The 22,294-nt window shown below is 38.0% G+C and overlaps 1 protein-coding gene across 2 annotated transcripts; it reads right to left on the bottom strand.

Annotated features, from left to right (window-relative positions):
* Positions 1–505: 505 nt before the first annotated feature.
* LOC132165669 (uncharacterized) lies at positions 506–14,693 on the bottom strand. 2 transcript variants are annotated; one of them, XM_059576323.2, is made up of 5 exons: positions 14,474–14,693; positions 12,021–12,852; positions 10,554–10,674; positions 2,412–2,471; positions 506–2,273 (listed from the first exon to the last, which is right to left on the bottom strand). In XM_059576323.2, the coding sequence occupies exons 2-5, from the start codon at positions 12,743–12,745 to the stop codon at positions 846–848; spliced, it is 2,334 nt and encodes a 777-aa protein (XP_059432306.2). In that variant the 5' UTR covers positions 12,746–12,852; positions 14,474–14,693; the 3' UTR covers positions 506–845. The 2 variants fall into 2 exon arrangements, with proteins under 2 accessions (XP_059432306.2, XP_059432309.2); XM_059576326.2 differs by having other exon boundaries at positions 14,541–14,693.
* Between the last annotated feature and the right edge of the window lie 7,601 nt (positions 14,694–22,294).

Below are 22,294 nucleotides of genomic sequence, written 5' to 3'. Positions count from 1 at the left end.
CATTGAAATAGATTGACCTTATTAGAGTGACTTAAATGTAACAAAATATTAATTTAATGTATCTAAGTATCACAACGGTTAGTTCATTGGACAAAATAAAAAATGGCAATTAGTTGAAGGAGTTAAAGAATATTTATCCCAAGAAATAATAAAAAAAAAATTATGCAGGTTTATACGAACCTATACGAGTTGAATTAAACTTATACGAGTTTGGTTTGTTTAATAAACAAGCTTGAAAATTTGTTCAACATATCTTCGTTTAATAAATGAACCGATCTCGAGACAAGTTAAACTTGTTCACAAGCGACTGTGTTTATTTATAGCCCTAAATAGCAAACTCTAGATATGCTGAGTGGCTATGTTGATTTTTTTTTTTCCCTAAAGTTATTGTTGCTTCATCATAGGGCAGGATCATTTATTAAAAACAAATCATACATAATTATGTGGCATGCAACCCAAATTTCTCTGGTTAACATTGTAGACGCATGTTGCATATCAAATTCCATGCTGAAACTAAGGCTACATTCACAAGTATCATTAACCAATAGGCAATAGGTATTCCTACCCCCAAATTGCAAGATTATTACACATCAGTTCAAAGATTACAGTAACTGGCTTTCACCAGAAAAGCATTGTATAATAGGAAAATCAAGATATGAAAAAAAAAAAAAAAAAAAAAAAAATTTAAGAGTCACTGAAAATCTAAACACAGACGACTCTAAGCATGAAGCTGCAAGTTAACTTGCTGATTATGTAATATGTACAACTTGGCATTCCTATTTAAATCACTCTACTTCACATACCGGTTCAAGGATCAGGTTATAACTTGTGTTGCTCTTCAAGTATCACGATCTCCAGCCTCTCCAACTGGCAGGATGTACAGGAAATTTGACATCAAATGTGTTTGAAGTTGGTCTCAGTAGTGTTTCAGAATTCAATCTCATGAACGAACTTGGACCCCTTGGCATGTATCCGTTAGCCGGTCTTGGCTGCGTGGATCTTGCAGTGACCGTATTGTGGCAATTATACGCACGAGGGAATGTGTGGGCAGAAAATGGTGCATGGATGGCGACCAGAGATGAAGAAGGGCGCAGAGGAGGTGTAGGACCATGTGAAACTTCAAACATCGAGTATGGCAATGATTGCGGAACCGATTGTTTGTGAAGCTCAACATCTGGTGGGCACCACTCAGGCATGTCATCCTCATCTTCGCCAAAACAACTCTTTGAAAATGGAACAGCAGTGCGGCTACGTCGTGTGCTGACAGCTATGTTTTGGGCAATGTGTTTTTTTTCCAAAATGGAAGATCCAAAGATCTTGCCATGTTCAACAAAATTCCCTGGTGGAATCTTCTTCTGAATGGAACCTACTGGAAGTTTTGCAAGATTCGAATTTTCCAATCTTCTCTGATTGAAAATTAGTGACTCTGCAGTTCGTTCCATTGTTGGCAGGGAACCATCCATGTTCCAAGGTCCTCCAGCTGGAAGTTTCTTGTTAGATATTACAGCATCTAAAGGGTTGCTTGTTAGAGTCTGAGAAAGAACAGGTGAAATCCCAAAGTCAAATTCAGGAAGATCGTCATCATCAGGCAGAGATGCAACTTTGTTCGTGACTTCAGATGGGAGAGCCAAGACAGGTCTTCGAAGTTCCAAACTGGGTTTTGCTTTCTCTCGTCCTGAATTGTGCATTTGAGGAGCTTCAACTTCCAAGGATTGTCCTAAAGAATCCTGATGAGATGCACGGTTAGAAGATGATACTTTCATTTCCACTAAAACAGAAGGAGAATTTCTTGGGACTGAAGGTGTTGGCAAGGATCTAATGATGGCAGACGGATTGTGCAACTCAAGTAGGACGTTACTGGGCTCAACATTCTTGGTTTCAATACCATCATTTTTTTTACTCTCAAGAGTTGCACAATCTGTTCCTGATGCAACTGGGATGGATTCCTCAGCCGGTTGTGCATTTGATATATTATCTTCTACAACTCTTACGGTAGATGCATACAGAGGGGAGTTGACAGGCTGCTCCATAAAGGAACAATTCTTTTTCTCGGATTTCTTTACAACAGTAATGGAATTTGATTGGTTCCTTCGCCACACAACACAACCAATCAAGGAATCTTGGTTGTCTTCAACAGCAGCCATGCCCTTGAAGAACCCATGTTTAGCGAGTATTGTGATTATGGTCTCACTGCGAGGACATATGTAAAGATCCATACCTGGAGAGAGTGATGCAAACCCAACCCTCTCCCCATCTTTGTACCCTTTTGCAACCTGTAAATGGGGATGACAACATATAAAACTATCATCTTTGCTTTTCATCAGAAATATATATGATGCAATTTTGGCATTTACAATTAAGATCCTTGATAACTGCTGGTAGTTTTGAAAAATGCCGTCTTTCAGACTCACCTTTTTCATGCCTGCCAGTCCACTTTCAGAAGACCCCTCTTTCCAGCAAAGCGAGATTACCTGAGGACGAAGCTAAGATTAGATAGAACATATGTTTCAAGTGAGCAAATAACACGCAAGATATGAGTTCTTTCGGGTAGTGCAAGTCTCGAAAACATAGGCAACAGAATCAAGAATCTTATCTTATCGTGCGGCAAGTAATACATTTATATATATAAAATATTAAACTGAAGGAGATTTGGCAAGATGTTATTCACTGTGCCTGGGGAACAATACTAAGGCAAAGTGACTCAATTTCCTTGCACAAAACTATGCCTCCTAATCCAATAAGACTGGAAGAGAACACCATCAATCCATGGGTATTAGATCAAAGGCATCCAAATAGAGGCATCTTCACCGACCACAAAGAAAGACCTGTAAACACAGGCAAACACAGAGAGAGAGAGAGAGAGGCAGGAAAGTAACACATAACTGAGTGTAATAAATCATGCTTCATTTATTTTGATGTAAAACATTTTTTGGAAAACGTTTTTCTCATTTTCGAGTGCTTGGGGCAAATGAAAAATTTTGGTCCAAGTAATTTATTTTCAAATCAACACAATTCTCTTAGACCCCCGTAGTCCCCTTCCTTTGCCAGGGTTGTCAACCTCCGCCAGCCCCATCACCCTGCGTTGACCCCACACCACCCTCCGTAGGCACCACCAGCCTCTACAAATGCCACCACCCTCCACCGACACTAATACCTTCTGCCGGCACCACCACCCTCCTCCCTTCGCAACCCTCCACTGGCCATGAAATTTTATGTTTTCTTTCTTGAGAAATTCATGATCTACAGCGGTCTTTGACAAATGGCTGGTGATTTTGTATAAATGACTTTCAACCTAACCAAATACCCGAAAATGTTTTTGACATCATTCTTCATATCAACACCAAACAATGGAAAATAAATGGTTTTCCCGGTTTGCATTTATCAGATTGGCAACCAATACTGATTGGTTTTTACTAGATTAGCTCTCTCATGGTCCATACCCCCATAAACCCTTGATATCTGGTGCACAAGTTGCCAAGCTCAAGAACTTTCATGGTCCACACTTCCAGTCAATGATGGATCAAAGACCCAACTAGATAGGTGACTGTATCAGTTACATACCTGATCCATGTCTACCCAGCTGAGTAGGCAGGAAAGAGACCGGGGTGGGTGCGGGAGAAATTAGAAAGAATCACGTTGGAAATACTTCAACTCAAAAAACAATTCATGCCACTAAACTAAAAGTCTCTTACAAACACAATTATCCAGCACAATCACAAATATATTTTCTATATGATCACATATGCAAGTCTGCCATATGTGGTTTACAGGAGCATAAAAGGTCAACAAATCCAAATGACGGCCAAAGCCAAAGGGCAGCGCAATCCAAGTACACAAGAAGTATACAAGAGAAATACCTAATTAGAAAAAGACAAAATATCAAGAAAATAAGGAAAACTAGAAATATGTAAACAATCATAGGCAGTTGTCCATTGGTAAAGAGTTTTGAACAATAAGGCCTCTAGCTCCACCACCATCCTCTCACAATCTTCAAAACTCGACTATTTCTTTCTCTCCAAATATACCACATTAAGCATGGCGGTTATCATCTTCCACACTACTGTTCTCTAAAAACTAACAAAATGCCCTCTCCATCTTGCATAGAGATCCACCACTTGTCGAGGCATAACCCACTCTAACTCGAAAAGACTGAAGATAAAATTCCTAAGGCCCTAGCAACCTCCCAGTGAAGTAAAAGGCAATCTAGTTTTTTCACTCTTCTTACACATGCAACACCAATCTACTACTATGAGATTCCGGTTTCTTAAGTTATCTATAGTGAGGATCTTCTATAAAACGACCGAACATGCAAAAAAAAAAAAAAAAAAAAAACCACTCTCAGAGGAACCTTACTCCGCCAAATACTTCTTCAGGGGAAGCGGGCACTATCAAGGGGATAAGGACATTATAGAATGATCTAACCCAAACAACCCTCTCTTGGAAGGGGTCCAATAAAGTTTGTCTTCCACGCCCCATCTTAGCCTAATTGAATACAACAGATTGAAGAACGAGGTGAAGGAATCCACCACCAATCATGTGTCACTTTGATAAAATTAACATTTCACTGATGGACGTCACTAGAAAGTTGTAAGTGATTCCCACACCACGTCATGCCAAAATCTAATCTTAGAACTGTCTCCCACCGCAAAACTAGTGTATCTTAAAAACTCCCCCAGCCCCTCTTGATATTTCCAACGACCAACCCCATGCGACCCATTTACCTCATTAGAACTCTACCCACCCCACATGTTGCCATATTTAGAATCCCGTAGACTCGTAGAGCCTCTCTCTCAAAAGTATAGTGTTATAACCACTTCCCCAAGAAAGCTTAGTTAAACAGGAGTAAATTCCGAACCCCCAACCCCCCTTAGAAATTAGAGAATAAACCTTGGTCCAACCTACGAGGTGAAATTTGAACTCTTTGCTAATACCACCCCATAAAAAATCATGCTGAAGCTTTTCTACACGATTGGCAACACCCTAAGGGAGTGGGAAAAGAGAGAGAAAAAAAAAAAAAAAGTAGGCAAATTAGAGAGGGTGCTCTTAATCAATGTAATCCTATCATCCGTAGACAAGTACAACTGCTTCAACCAGCCACATGTTGAAGCAGTTATACTTGTCTGCTCCAACCAGCCACATTAGAACTCTACCCACCCCACATGTTGCCATATTTAGAATCCCGTAGACTCGTAGAGCCTCTCTCTCAAAAGTATAGTGTTATAACCACTTCCCCAAGAAAGCTTAGTTAAACAGGAGTAAATTCCGAACCCCCAACCCCCCTTAGAAATTAGAGAATAAACCTTGGTCCAACCTACTAGGTGAATTTGAACTCTTTGCTAATACCACCCCATAAAAAATCATGCTGAAGCTTTTCTACACGATTGGCAACACCCTAAGGGAGTGGGAAAAGAGAGAGAAAAAAAAAAAAAAAGTAGGCAAATTAGAGAGGGTGCTCTTAATCAATGTAATCCTATCATCCGTAGACAAGTACAACTGCTTCAACCAGCCACATGTTGAAGCAGTTATACTTGTCTGCTCCAACCAGCCACATTAGAACTCTACCCACCCCACATGTTGCCATATTTAGAATCTACTACCACTCTCCGTAGACTCGTAGAGCCTCTCTCTCAAAAGTATAGTGTTATAACCACTTCCCCAAGAAAGCTCGGTTAAACAAGAGTAAATTCCGAACCCCCAACCCCCCTCAGAAATTAGAGAACAAACTTTGGTCCAACCTACAAGGTGAAAGTTGAACTCTTTGCCAATACCACCCCATAAAAAATCATGCTGAAGCTTTTCTACACGATTGGCAAGACCCTAAGGGAGTGGGAAAAGAGAGAAAAAAATAAGTAGGCAAATTAGAGAGGGTGCTCTTAATCAATGTAATCTTATCACCCGTAGACAATTACAACTGCTTCAACCAGCCATACAACGGTCAATCTTCTCAAAAATGCTATCCCAAATATTAGCCTTATTTCTTCCCAAAAGAAGACAAAGATACTTCATAGGCAAGGAAGACACCTTGCATCCCAAGACGCGTGCCAGATCTTCTACATTATTGACATTACAAACATGGACCGATTCTGATTTAGCCAAGTTAATCTTCAAACTTGATATTGCCTTAAAACATAAGAACAAGCAACACAGACCCCATGGAAAAGCCAAAAAAAACCCTATCCACTGTAGCAGTGCTCATTTTACTTGGTGCCTACTGAAAAAATTGTATTGACCAAGATCGTCTCCATAGCTATGACAACAACAAAGGAGACAAAGGATTTCTCTATCTCCAGCCACAAGAACTACTAAAAACCGAGACGGAGAGCACCATCTCTCCCCCAAACCACCTTCTTAGCATATACCAAAAAAAATAAAATAAAAAAAATAATACAATTAACATGATCATAAGCCCTTTCAATATCCAATTTGCATAGCACCCTTGGATTCCCAAATCTGATACTGCTATCAAGGCATTCATTAGCAATGATAATGGAGTCTAGAATTTGCCTTACCCTATGAATGCATTCTGAAAGTTTGAAATAATCTTCTCCAAAAAATATTTCAACCTGTTGGCAAGAACTTTGGCAACAATTATATAAACTCCACCCATCAGACTAATAGGTAAAAAATCCCTAATATCAATAGCCCTTTTTTTTTTTTTTCTTTTTTTTTTTTATTTATTTATTTATTTTTTAATTTTTTAATTTTTTTAAATGAGAGCAATGAAGGTTGCATTCAGACTTCTTTCAAACTCACCTCTAGCATGAAAAAAATTCATTACATCTTTAAAAACTTTCCAACAAGCCTAGATGAAAGCCATAGAGTAATCGTCAGGCCTGGGGACTTATCACTATTTAAGGCTTTCACCACCTCAAAGACCTTGTCTTCATCATACGCCCTCTCCAACCCAATTAGCCTCAACCGCACCAATGGAGTCAAAAGAAAGATCATCCAATTTGGATCGCCAACTAAATTGTTCGGTATACAAACTATCATAGAACTGCATAATGTGTTCTCTAATCTTGGCATGATCTGTAGAAACTGAGCCATTAACCACCAAAGATTCAATGGAATTATTTCTTCTATTTGAGTTGACCACTTGGTGAAAAACTACATGCACTTGTCACCCTCTTTGAGCCACAATGCCCTCGATTTCAACCTCCAACTCACTTCCTCCACAAAGTATAGACCTCTGCAAATTTATAGTTGTAGCCTTCCTCACTTTCTCCTCATCACATAAAGTTCTCTCTTCTTTGAGAAGATCAAGATCTCGAAGTTCATCCAAAAGAAGCTTTTTATGTCTCTCTACATTGCCAAACACCCCTTCATTCCAGACTTTTAAATCCATTTTCAAGGCCTTTAGTTTGTGAGCCAAGATGAAACTTAGAGAACCTTGAAAGCGGTAACCATTGCATCACCCTTTCCACAAAACCCTTTGATTTCAACCACATATTCTCAAATTTAAAGTACCTTTTACTCCATGAAAGTCTGCCCAATCTAGAAGGATAGGGAAGTGATATGAGCAAAGTCTTTGCAGCCTTTTCTAGGACACTTTTGGAAACTGGGCCTCCCAATCAGGAGAGATTAGAAATTTGTCTATTCTAGTCAAAGAAGGAGGATCCCGATTGTTCAACCTTATGAAGTTACCGCCAACAAGAGGAATATCTATGAGACCTTGGTCGAAAATAAAATCTGAGAATTCCACCATAGCTAGACAAAAATGGACATCACTCGATCTCTCGCAAGGAAAATGAGTGACATTAAAATCTCCCCCAATGCACCACGGCAGGTCCCACCAACTAGGCAAACCAACCAACTCATCCCATAGAAATATTCTATCCCAATTAGAATTAGGTTCATAGACACTGCAAAAGCCCAAATAAAATGATCATCAACATTTCTGGAGGAACATGCTACAGTAACTCTCCCACGCACTCTTCAAATTTTTCAACCACCCGCCTATCCCACATAAGCATTATCCTAACGGAAGCCCCTCTAGAATTAAGACAAACACTATTCCACATATTGGCAGCACAAGATTGCAAGACACATGCTCCAACTTGGTTTCCTACAAACAAACCACATCCACCATCCACTTTGAGTAAATGGCGGACCCTTAGGTACTTGTCTCCCTTATTCAACCCTCTCAAATTCCAAGATTGTATCTTAGGATTCATAAATAACCAAGACATCCCTCTCCTTAGCTCTACCACTGCTAGAAATTCTACCCTTAGAATCATAGTTAATAGAGGAAGCCAATCTTTTTAATTATCTCTTACCTCTATTGACTAATATGGAGTTGGAAGCCAACTGCCGTTGATACCAACCTACTTCAATGGCTGTGAACAAAGCCATAAACTACCCTTCAAACCCTTCTCATCATAATCCCACTTCATGACAAGCACCCATCACTTTCTGCAGTACCCATTTTGATGTCGCTGGTCCTAAGAAATCAGGTTCTTCGGTTATACCAGGGAGGCATGAATTTAAAGGTTCACATAAAATAGGTTCTTCCCTGGAGTAAGCTTTCAAGTCCAGACATAACAGTGTCTTGTCTCCACACTGACCGATTCTTTCTACAAAACCCAATTCAATCTCGGCACTAAATGTTTCAACCCTTAAACATCCCATAGGTGAGAAGAGTCAAAGCTTAAACAAGGTAGCCGTTCCCCATTAAGGGGATTTAGCAGCTGCCTCTTGGCCTGAAAGACCCAAACAAGGAACAATAGCCAAATCTTGTGGTATCAGAATTGCTACAGAAGTCTTGATGCCATTGCCCACTAGTCCCACTTCAACAACAGTATCAGCGTTAACATCCACTTGCCCGACACAACCAGGCATCCTCCCAGGACAAGCAACAACAATAGAGGGCTTGAACTTGGGATGCCCAGAATTAGAGACAACCAGAGCTGTTACATCACTAGCGACTGCGGAGCTCGGGAGTCAAAGACTATTTTACTTTGCTGGCTATAGGGGTCAAATAAAAATGTTATAACTGGTAACCTTTTAACTTAAGGCATAGTCTAATCCCAACCACCCTTTAACCACCAAAGTCAGCACCCAGGGTCAAAATGTTTTCCTGCTTCTAGATTATTGAAGGATGTTCTATAATTTATACATCACTACCAACCACTCTAATTGAAACAATTTACAGCAGAATTCTATATTGACATTTATCAATGTCTCATTTCCTCTAGCCTGTGGAGGGAAAAAAGGATAGAAATTTTCAAGACCAAGAGAGGACTTTGGAGGAGCTCAAGTCCAATTTCTTTTTGTCTCTCTTTACTTGGACAATTTAACTCCTTTAGTGATTAGCATTTTGACTTTCTCGTTCTCTTTTCTACTTCTACTTAGGCATTCTCTTATATACTTTCTGTGTACTAGGGTTAAGCACCTTCTGCGCTTTTTGATATATACAACATTACTTATCACAAAAATGTCTCATTTCCAGGATTCACCAAGATCACCTCATATGCCCAATTATTAACCAAACATTAATTTTTGACCATAATGAAGATCTCTATAGCAATTTTGGCAATAGAAGCCTCCAACCAAACAAGTATGGTATAATGGTCATGTGAGAGCACAAGAAAGACACTTATTTCTTGGGGGTGGATCCAAATCTTACCCTTCCCAACGAGTTGGCCTAGCGGTTGAGACTTGTGGTCTTAGAGAGTATCACCCCTTAGATCCCAAGTTCGAGACTTGAGAGGTGCAAACTCCCCCGTGGGGTCACACTCCCTAGTGTAAAAAGTCAGCAATTTACCCTGATATGTATAGGGAAACTTTTGAGGTTGCAATGCAAGGGTCCGAGGTTTACTCTTTATGGCTAGGTCCGAAGGGCCATGCCTTGTCGAGGTTCCTCCTCATAAAAAAAAAAAAAGGAAAAGAATCCACGAACATTCAAAATCTTTACATGTCAATGTCACCAGAATAAACTCCAACATCTTTAATATACACTCCTCTATTCATGGAGTTCATGTGATTTATTTTTCTCCAGGTATGAAGCTCATATGATTAATCACAGAAAATTACCAATCTTGTAGGGTAACTTTTCAGATGTTCAATAAATTACTGGAATGTGTCGCTTTTTATTCTTGATTGCCTCCACCCAACCATTTCATTTAGAACATACTAAGGGGTGAGAGTGAGTCAGAAATTATGGTTGTTCTTATTGTCTTCTAAATCTTAGAAATCAAACATATTCTGTCGATTTTGTTTTTTCTCTTTCTTTTTACATTTGAAACCATAACAAATTTCAAAAGTTCATCTAAATATGACATGAGGAAATAGCTATGAAGCTAAGAGAGATTGTTAAAAATATGTGAGGGACTAATCTGTGTGATCGTTCTTTTCTATCAGTAAATAACACTCATTTCTTCAATTATTTCTCATTGAAGCTAATGAAACTCACCATCGAGTTGCCTCATGCATTAATCATCCTCAGCTAGTTGTTTAAACAAGGCAGATCTTGAAATTATTTCCATAACTCTAACTTAGCAGTCTAAATATAATTGCCTATTTCACAATGGTATGCAGAAGTAAGAGTACCATACCATCAACCCTCGGTTGCGTGAACGAGGAAGATCTTGAATATATTTTTCAAAAGCCTCAAACCTCACTTTCCCTTTGACTTCTATAGATTCAGACCACTTGACATTAGGCATCTTCTGACCGCTACACAAGAAAATCATTAATGTTAACTATACAAAATTTTACCCTTCCAACATTATACAAAGATGGTGGATGTCTCGTTTGGTAATAGTTTATCATCCCAAAACAGATGGGAATGATGGTCTACATGGTAAATTGCTTGAGATGAAGTTATATATTGCGCTAATTGACCAATGAATAGGATGTCCCACAAGGCAACCGAATTTATGCGCATGGAAGCAATCTAACTGCTTCAGCAATCAAATGAAAGCAAAAGGTCATCTTTGAATTGAATCAGTGGATAATAAGGACTCTTAAGAAAAAGTGGAAATGTAAAGGCAGTGGAAGTAAACAAAAACCATGTTCATGCTATGATGCCTAAACTAAAGTTTATTTCACTGTAAAGGAAATGTGTCCAGAGTAGTGCCCATCGTAAACTATATAAGGAAAAAGCAAAATTAGAAGGAATCTATTTGCCTTAGAATGTCAGCATACATGCATTTTCTAAAAGAATGTTGTTTGATTTTGAATGAAGGAAAGGACAGGCAGGCTTCCCATAACCCCTGGGTATGGAGAGAACCCTAAGCTGCTCACAACTTTTAGAGAGTTCACTTGCTGTCATAAGACAAAAGTCATTAATAGCTTTAGGCTAGGAAACAAAGTTTAACACCAAGTTTTTCTTCTTAGAAGAAAATCTATTTCCAGACAAGTAGAAGCCAGTCTGCAAAAGAACGTCTCACAGATTGGCATTGTAGAAAAGAACACACATCTCTCACGGGTGGAATTGATCTCATAAGGCAATATACCATCTTTGATGTTCAAACTTTCAGTTAAAGGTACTTCAAAACAGAACGTAAATCTTCTAGTTGATTCCAAATGACAGTATAGGATTCACTTGTGACATGTTCATAAGGGTGTTTGGCAAATTTGGGGTGGGGCGCTGGGGAGTGTTTGTCTGCACAAATAGAGAAACAGATTGGTCCTGCAAGAGTTTTAGTTGAAGAGTTTCAATAGGTTGCAATTCTGTCACTAAAGGGGAGGAAATAATAAATATATTTTTTTTCTTCTGTTGCATCACATTGTAATGAGATATATAAATTTTATTTACTTAATTCCCTCTTCTCCATATCAGTTTTCCTCTTGACCTCTTCTTGTTATTTAATAGATATCCCCTTTCCCTTATACATCACTCACTATCCAATGAATATTGTTCCTTTTTTTTTTTTTTTTTTTTTTTTTTCCTCTTTCTGAAAAACAAAACTTAAAAGAACATGCGATGTGATAAATAATCATTTACATGGAAAATTATTTGATCACTGACTTGCAAGTATCTATATAAAAACTGAAATTTTAAAAGAAGCTGAATAGACCTCTTAAAGAAGGCAACTGCTAACACAGTTACAGAAGAATTCAACTGAAGGGACCCCTCCCAGAGCTTCTTGGCAACGGCGGGAGCTTCTTTTCTGACAAGTGATTTACTTTTTTTATAGGACTTAAAAGAGCCATGACTTAGATCATTCCCAATATCCACGGTATGAGGAGGGTCACCATTTTTAAGTCCAGTTTCTTCCAAGAAGGAACGCTTAAAGTTCTCAACATCTGATCCCTCTACTTGCTTCAGTATTTGGATATTGCCACCTCCATGACCTCTATCATTTTCTTTTTTGCTCAGTGGTGATCCTCTATGATGAAAAGACTGAAGCAACACACTTGGAGATGCATTGCTTATTTTCTCAGCTCCAGCTTTGAAGAAATATCCATTACCAGTTTGTTTAGTTTCTGGGGGATTATTCTGACCATCAAATTGACCTTTATCAGATTGATGCTGGAAGATAGTCGGTTCTACAGACGGAGGGCTTTGCTTTGAAGACAATTCAAGAGAATTTTCTCCTACATTTCTCCCAGACGGTGAGCGAGTTTCATGTTGCAGGCTTGCCTCTTTAGGAGAGCTAGATTCATAATCTGATACAGAAATTGTGTCATGCTTCTTCACAGCTATCAACTTCCTCTTTCTTGATAACTCAGAAGTTCCTGAGTGAGGTGTCAGTATCTTGTTCTCCATAGAAAGGCCCTGAAGACTTTTCGGTGCATGCATTTTCTAACCTGTTAAGCAAATGGCCTCTTGTCTCTCAAGCCACATAGTTTGAAATCCAATTCACCAACAACCTTCAGCCCATGCAAGTGATTTTTTACATCCTACATCTGCATCCAGGATATACAAAACCAATCAATGCCAAGTAACACGAACCAGGACATACCAAAGCCAATCAAGGCCAAGTAAACAAGAAGGTAAGGTAATTTCTTGCAACAGACAACAGTTTCAAGTTCAACAATTGGCACGAGAAAGGCAACTTAACTCTCCATTTATACTTTCAGTTTCTCTTAAATGACAAGTTTAAAAGATTATAGAACTGTATATCAATCTGCATAAAACAAATAATCTTTGAGAACACATAGCGTTAATTAGCAAATTTCTGAAGCATTGATGCCCTCCAACCCTCTAAATGCAACAAGCCAATAGTACCTACAGACCGAGCCTTCTTGAACAGAGTTTCCATAGTTCGTATACTAAGTTATTCCAATTCCGTCACCCTTTGACATTTATGATATTCAGATGGTGATAATAATCGTTATTATTCTGGATTTTATAAGGATATTTTGATACATGAAATATATTTTGTGAGGTCATATGCAGAAAATCTATCAGAAACTAGGAATTTGATTGGTTGGGCTATAGACAGCATTGGTTGGTGAATACAGGTGAAGTCAGTGAGAGTACTAGTAACAGACTTCTTAAGTCCCATTCCCTTTGAAAACCCTAAAAAGCCCCATGCAACACTCCCTTGGTGCCATTGGGGTGGCTCCGCTAAGAATCGGGGGTGGCCGATTTCATCAGGGTTGGCCGCAACCACCCCCGGAGTCCTCGGGGGTGGTCGTGGCCACCCCCGATGGCCTTGGGGTGGCCGCGCCACCCCCAGAAGGACACGGCAAGGCCCTCTAGGGGTGGCGCGGTGGCCGGCCACCCACAATGCCTTTCTTTTCTTCTTCTTCTTCTTTTTGTTTTTTTTGTTATTTTTTTTTTTTTAGTTTTAGTTTTGGAAAAATTAGAAATTATATGGGCATTTTAGTAGTTTTGGATCAATTCCAATTATGAAATATGTGTTGATACCAAATTATAAAATTGGAATAATTATTTCATTCCAACTTCTTCTATTCCCAGTAATACCTATTCTTTTTCCTATTGAAATACTTATTACTTTTCCTACTGAAATACCTATTCGCAAACCAAACCGGGCATAAGGGTATATCTTCAATGCTCACCTCTAAATGAGTGACAAATCAGCATAAAATAAATTAGAACAAATTGGAAAAAGGTATTGAATGCACCAGATTATACCAAACCCAACCTATGAAACCATTCTCTCACCCAGCTTTTTCTCACGCAAACATCAAACCCATTCTTTCTCACGCAAACGCCCTGCCCAGAGTGAGACGCCGCCACGCAACGCCCATACCCTCAATGAAATAATTAAGACTTGAAATTTATAACATTAGTTTTCCTCCACTCTTTCTCTTATTTCTCTTTGGCTGTGCGATTCAGCCATTTCTTTTTCTTCTAGTTTTTTCCTTTCCTCTGCTTGTCTTTGTTTTGTTCTTCCTATTTAATTATCACTTGTGCATTTGTTTGGTTCGTCATCAAGCAAGTTATGTTGAAATCACAAATTGATGTACAAGCAACAAAATGAAACAAAAAAAAACCCAAAAAACAAAAACTCAACCACAAAACAACCACTAGAAGAAGCTCAAATCTGAAGCTCATTACCCAGCAAATTCAAGCACAACCGCCCAGCCAAAAAATGGATTGGAGCAACCCATTACTCAGAACTTACCGGTGGAGGATCAGTGGGCTGAGCGGTGCGGGTGGGGCTGTCACTGGGCGGTGGCGGCGTGTTCCGACCGTGGCAGTGGGCTGGGCGGTGAAGTTTGTCACTGGGCGGCGATGGTTTGATATGTTGGAGAAAGAATGGGTTTGATCTTTGCGTGAGAAAAGTAGAGTGAGAGGGGAAAAAATGGGTTTCATACGTTGTGTTACCATAGATTTGGTATAATCTGGTGCATTCCGTACTATTTTATAATTTGCTGCAGAGGCTGACTTGTCACTCATTTAATGGTGGCACAAACCATCCGCACATAAGATGCTCCCGTTCCCTAAACCAAGGGAAACCAATGGAATCAAAAGTGCTATCTCGATCTAGGATAGTACTATTGCTTCCCTTTAATAGAATAAATTTTTTTTTTTAAAAAAACCTCTCTTTAATCTCTATTTTTTCTAATATTTATTTAAAAGAATATTTAAATGATATAAGAAAATGATAAGGAAAGTAATTGTTAAGTTTATTTAAATAAGAAAACAAAAAGTAGTTTAGTTCTCTCTCTCACCTCCAATCGGTTTATCCTTCCTTGTCATGTCAAGGAACGCATAGTCAATCGGGTTGCTAGTGGTAGTAGGCCAAACTCTACAACCCAAACCCAAGTGCAACCCGAACCCAAGTGCAGGATGCCTTCAGCTCCAACACCGAATGACCCAATATTGATTTCAATGATTTTCTTTGAATTGGACAATTCTCGATATGTATTATGAGCCCAATCTATCATGTTTTTATATTGACTTGGGTTAATTTCAATCGGATTAGCATAATTTGAAGAAATATTAATGTAAGGTTGCAAATAGGCTCAAATTTGGGGATTTTGTTGGTATGGTTATAATATGTTCAAATGGAGTGTTCTATGATGAAATTGAAAGCCTAATATGTATGTTTGAATGTACAATTGGGGTTGGTTCTGAAAGAATTAGGAGTGATTGCTAATTAGAATTTAATGGATTGGATTGGTGTATTCCCAAATTGATCACTCAATCATGAATTTGAGGTCCTTAATGGAGGATAAAAAACTTTGGTTGGGTCAGAATATTTTCATATTGAGATTAATTTGAGAGATTATATCAATGAGGTTGGGGTTTTGTGTACAACTGGGGCTTTTGTTTTTGACAAGTAATTGATAATTCATTAAAAAGCACAAAGGCGCAGTCCAAGTATACATAAAGTAGACAAGAAACACATCAAACCAAAAAAAGAGAAGATCAAGAAAAACATGAAAGCTAGAAATATTAAAGTAGTCAGAGGTAGTTGTCCAGTGCTAAAGTGTGCTAAAGAAAAAAAGTATTTAATTCTGTCACCGTCCTCTCATGGTCTTTAAAACTCTAGCAATGTCTTTCCCTCCTAATACACCAAATTATGTAGGATAAAACCATCTTCCACACAGAAGACTACCAAAATGCCGTCTCACAATGGTGAAAAAAGTGACCCATGGAATCCCCTCTTCTTACACATACAACATCAATCAACCACTATAACATGCCGCTTCCTTAAAATTTCTCCACAAAACTCTACCAAATACTCCTCTTCTAAGGGAAAGGAGTGCTATCATGGGAAACAAGGACATTATAGAATGATCCAACATCGAACAACTCTCTCTTGAAATGGACCTAACAAAGCTTATCTTCACCTTCTCATCTTAATTTGAAGAAGTACAACAAATGAAGAACAAGGTAAAGACATCTACCTCCTAGTTGTGTGACGCTTTGATGAAGTTAACATTCCACATATGAGTCACTAGAAAACTCCAAACGATATCCCACGAAAACATCCTTAAAACGAGCAACATTGAACAGTTTCGGAAAAGCTACCTTAAGTAGAGATAGCAATTTGTGTTCGCGTATCAAGTTCGGGTCATGTCAAGGCATGTATATAGGATTATGTAGGTCAACTCTAACTCAACCTATTTAATTAAAATGGTTAAACCTCTCAACTCTAACCCGCTAATTTTGTATTGGGTTCTTATTGGGTTCACGGGTCACATCAAAAATTGCCTGTTGTTATGTCGTGTGTCAGGTTTGTGTCATGTCGAAGCATGAGTATAAGACTATGTAGGTCAACCCTAACCCGACCCATTTAATTAAATAAGTCAGACTCCTCAACTATAACCCTTTAATTTCGTGTTGAGTTCGTGTCAGGTTTGCAAGTCGTAGCTCCCAGGAGAAGACCAAGATTCTTCAAAAGCAAAGAAGAAACCCTACAACCTAGGAATCTAGCTAGTCCATCAACATTATTATCATTTCCAACATTCTTATTTAGCCAAATTAATTTTCAAATCAAATACAACTTCAAAGCATAAGAACATGCCACATAGGTCACAAAGGTGATCTGGATTTGCCTCGCAAAATATCAAACATCACATAAAGATCTCCTTGTCTCAAATCACAAGAACTAATATTCCTTGTCGTATGCAAACCAAAGATGAGAAATGTTAGCAACAATATTCTCCGACCTCATAGAAAGCCCCTGTTTATTGTAGCGGATAACAGTTTACTTAAAGCCTCCATGATGATGACCAACAAGAGAGGAGACAAAATTTCTCCCTATCTCAGACTACAAGAACTATTAAAAAATCCCAACGAAGTGCCATTCACCAAAACATAAAAACGCACCAAAGAAATACAATTCGCTATCCAAGTACGTCATTTCTCTACAAAACTGCACCTCCTCAACAAATACAATGAGAAGTCCCAATTGACATGATCATAAGCCTTCTCAATATCCATTTTACAAAGCACACCCAACTCACCAGATCTAATCCTACTATCTAGGAATTCATTAGATATAAGAACTAAATTTAGGATCTGTCTACGCTTGTTCAATGCATTCTAAGGCTTGGAAATAATCTTCTCCACGACCATTTACAACTTCTTAGCTAGAACTTTGTATAGGTTGAAAATGCTTAATATCAAAAAACCCCAAATTTCTTCGGAATGAGAACAATGAAAGTGACATAATGCTTCTTTCAAACTTGCCTCTACTGTGGAAATAATGGGAGAAGAGAGAGAAAGGAAAAGGGGAGAGAAGGAAAGAGAGAATCAATTTCTTATAATTTTATTCCACTCTACTGCGGAAATAATGGGAGAAGAGAGAGAAAGGAAAAGGGGAGAGAAGGAAAGAGAGAATCAATTTCTTATAATTTTATTCCATTGGGTTGTATGGAAGTGGTTGGGTTTCACAAGTTTGCTATGTGTGGCAATAGGGAGGTTTGTGATGGAAGACAACGACGGTGTTGGAGTGATGGTTGCCATGGCGTTGGATTTGCTGGGGAATCACGGTGGTGGATCAAACAATATGAAAAACAATTGGTTTAGGCTCTGATACCAATTCGATGCAGGATAAACATTTATCACAATAATGCACGATGAAATTAGGGCAAAGAGGGAAGAGAAAGAAATAAGAATCTAAAAAGGGGAGAATAAGAAGCTAAGAGAAGACGAAGTTGGGAGAGAGAGAGAGAGAGAGAGAAGCTAGGGAGAAGAGAGAGAAAGAAGAGGTGGAGAGAATGAGAGAGAATCAATTTCTCATAATTTTATTCCATCAAAGTATGTCTTGATTGGAGTACAAAACATACTTAAATAGACTCCGGCTAAAGCCTAGGGCAATGCCCAACCTAACATAGTTTTTATTGAGTTACCTAACATAATCTTATCGAGTTACCTAACATGGCAATGCCCATTATTGAATTACCCTAAATAATCTAGGGCAACACTTAATACCATGGACTTTGAAAAATTAAATTAAATTCTAATAACTCGTTCCCCATCATGGTACCTTATCATCGTTCATATTTTTCACCACCTCAAGGACCTCACTCTCCTCAAACAATCTCTCCAACCATATGGCCTCATTCTCACCAATGGAATCAAAAGAAAGGCCATCCAGCATAGGCCGCCAAATGAACTGTTTGCTAAACAATCTATCATAGAATTACACAATGTGTTCCTTGATCTTAATATGAATGAATGTAACTGAGCCATTAACCAACAACGATTGAATGGAGTTATTTCTCCTAATAAAGTTAGCCACTTAATAGAAGAACTTCGTGCATTTGTATCCATCTCTTTACCAAAACACCCTCGTCTTCTGCCTCCAACTCACCCCAAAATAGTAGCCTTCCCCATATCATTAACAACTTTGTCCTACCTCTTTTCATCACATAAAGCCTTCTCTTCCTTCAAACCATCAAGAACTTGTAATTCATCCAAAAGAAGCTTTGTTTTGTTTCTTCATATTACCAAACACCTCCTCATTCCATACTCTTAACTCAGCTTTTAAAGCCTTAAGTTTGTGAGTCCAGCCTTGAATGCACTAAGAAGTTCACCACTGTTTCACCCTATCCACAAAGCCTTTTCATTTTAACCACATATTCTTGAACTTAGATTATCGTCTACCACCATGAACACCTCTATCTTCTACCAACATGAACACCTTTACAATTGAGAAGAATGAGGATATGATCCGAACAAAGTCTAGGCAACCTTTTTTGAAACAATTCAAAAAAATGGATTTCCCAATCAAAAGCTGCGAAAGACCTATAAATTCTAGACCAAAAAGGAGGATTTCAGTTGTTCAACCACGTAAAAAAGAAGGAAAAAATTCCGGCAAAAGAATGCTCTTCCCCCCTTTAACAACGATAGCCCAATCTAAAATATTAGGAGTTGTGTCAACACCTAAGGGCCCAAACTAGTGACAGGGACCTTCTCTACCGCTACAAGAACTAATTTAGCATCCAATTCAAAATTTCTCAAGCACACAATGTCAACAAATGGATATCTAATTGTAGACAAATTTCCACCAAAACCTTACCTACTAGTACCAATGAAAAGCCACCCAAGTCGTTTGACTGCACACTGCTGGGAGACTAACATGAAGACAAGGCTTTGCTCCCCTCTTCGAATGACAGCTCAGGAAAAGCGACCACCTTTCGTAACTCGACGGAACAACTTCTCCAACCCCTCCCTATACGACCATCCAGAATTGTCATGAAGCATCTTCATCCACCCCCCCCCATATTCTGCCTACGCTAGATATTAAAACAACTTTGTGAGATAAAAGCCTTACACAAGACCTTGACTATTTAACAAACTCCTTCAACCCTACTCCTTGGACCAACACTTCCACAGTGGTCAACAACCATGCCACATTGACCTTACCCATGTACACTACTTAGGATACCCCTCAATTCCTTCCAATGAAATATAAAACTAACAATCCCTCTTCGGTGACCAAGGAATTGAATGATCAAGAAACTCCTCTCCACATGCAACTTCATGAAACTGAGACCATATGACTGACACTATTATCTTTAATTGAGGGTTTATGAATATATTTAGAGTTGTTTAGGATTACACAGGATATTCCCTAATTTATGAACCGATGACTTATTCGCAAACTTGCTTTCTATGTTATGGTTATGCTATAGTAGTTTATAGCTTGATGACAATTTCAATAGATTGATCTTGTTATTGGTTAAACCCTGATTGATTTCAATTGCATCATTTGAAAAAGTTCTTAGAATTTGCTTATGAGTAAGATAAATAGCTAGTTAATGGATTTTTTTTTGAAATAAACAATTGTTGCATGAGAGCATCTCTTGTTGATAGAACCATACACTTATCAAAAAAAAATTATTATTAACATTGTCACTTGATTTTATGTGAAAAAAAAAAAATCAACATGGAAAACATTGTTTTACTATTGCAAAGAGAAAAAAAAAAAAGAAAAAAAAAAAAAAGGGAAGTGAATAAGAACATGTAAAAGCATTCTTGATCCGGACAATTAATGATGGATTTGACGAATCATTTAGAATTTTGCTTATTGAAAAAATACTTCATCTTATACAAGGCTATTTGGGAAATTATTTGGAAATAAGTTTTGAAACTTGTCATTTTTTATGAATAATAATAATTTTATTGAAAGAAAATGGCAAAGCCCTCATACAAGAATACCCTAAAGGATGGTACAATCTAAAATAAAAAAAAAAAATCAAATCTACTAGATTCTTTGAGCCAAAATTAGGTACATTTACAATAACATAATCCAAAAGAGATCTTAAAAAGGACGATTTTTCAAAAAGCACACTGAACTTTCTTTCCTCAAAGAGACACTGATTCCTTTATCTCCAAATGCTCCAAGTTAAGAGACCATGAATAACTTTCTAGATCGCCCCTTTGGTGTGTGCCCACCCTTGAAATTTCAAGCAATGAAGTAGCTCTATGACATTACTGGGCATGACCCAAGAAACCCCGAATATGATAAGAACCAAGTGCCAGAGATCAGCAATATACTATCGGTGGATGAAAAAATTATTAATAGTTTCCTCATTCTTTTTACATAGGCAACACTAGTTAGCAAGAGGAAACCCCCGCCTGCTAAGGTTATCCACAATGAGGATTCCACCTTTTGTTGCAGTCCATAAGAAGAAAGCAATACAAGGAAGGGCCTTATCATATCAAATCTTGTTAGGCTTTGCATTTTAATTGGGAAATACTTGTGTCAAAACAAGGTAAATTGGCTTGTAATTGAGTAGTAGTATTGAGTCCAATTTGAAATTTGGTTCAAATTTGCACTTTATGAAGACTCGTTTGACCCTCGCTCGAGCATGCAAGTTCAGAGGTTTAACCATGTAAAACTCAAAACTTCACTTGACCCTCGTGTGACAGTTGCTCGAGCAAGTTTGCAACAATTTAATTCTTTTTAATTCCAGATTCTCTGCCAAGGACCATATGTTGTCCTACCTATAAATATTTGTATTGCACGACTTCAGGGAGAGGTAATCCTAAAAACCCTAGAGAGAGCCTGAACTTTCATTGTTGCTTCTCTCCTTGTTCCCAAACCACAATGAAATCCTAAATCATCTTGAATGATGGGTTTGGCCAATGAGTCATCGAAGTCAGAGTTCCAAAGATCGAACGAGTTCGTTCATGGAAAGTCACTGTATAAGAAGGTCAAAGTTCTAGAGCTGCTTAGGAGTTGAGATCAAGTGCTTCACATACGAGATTATAAGCTTAGCTTTGAGTCTACAAAGGTTTTGTGAGTACTTCAACAAGTTGTAAGATTTTTCTTCTACAGTGGAATTTTCTAGTGGCCGATTGCCCCTAGAGTGGTTTTTCTTTTGAAGAGTTCTTCAAAAAAATTTCACTTCGTCAACAAAAATCATCATATATTTTCTTTTTATTTACTACATTTATTTTTGAGTTTTTGTATGATTGAAATTGTTTGGTTTGTCTTTCTTTTAATTTTAATTGGCAATGTTTGTTTAGGAACACCTATTCATCCCCCTCAAGGTGTTTTTCTTCACATCTAAACTACACTATCTTTTAAATCTGAGAGCTCATTGTGATTCTACCATTATGCCCAAGGAATTTGGTCTATGTGACCCTAATGATTACCAATCTGTATGAACTTTCGTTTAATGAACATGTCACATTAGTGATTACCAATATGCATGAACTTGCGCTTGTGTGACGTCTATTTGGCATCTATATGACATAATAGCATGTATGCTACTTTTATTTATTTATTTTTTATTTTTATGTGGCATTGGCATAAAATTTCTATTTTGTTTTTTGTTTGGAAATATGCTATAGTAGATGTTAAATAATTTGTGATATGTTTATTTAATGTTGCATTGTTTCAATTACTCACATTATGTTTTCACATTGAAAATGACTGAATATTTCCTACTTGACAATTGTTATATTATA

The sequence above is a fragment of the Corylus avellana genome, chromosome 11 (assembly GCF_965113065.1).
Source record: "Corylus avellana chromosome 11, dhCorAvel1.hap1.2, whole genome shotgun sequence".
Lineage (NCBI taxonomy): Eukaryota > Viridiplantae > Streptophyta > Magnoliopsida > Fagales > Betulaceae > Corylus > Corylus avellana.
This window is presented reverse-complemented; position numbering and strand designations above follow the sequence as displayed.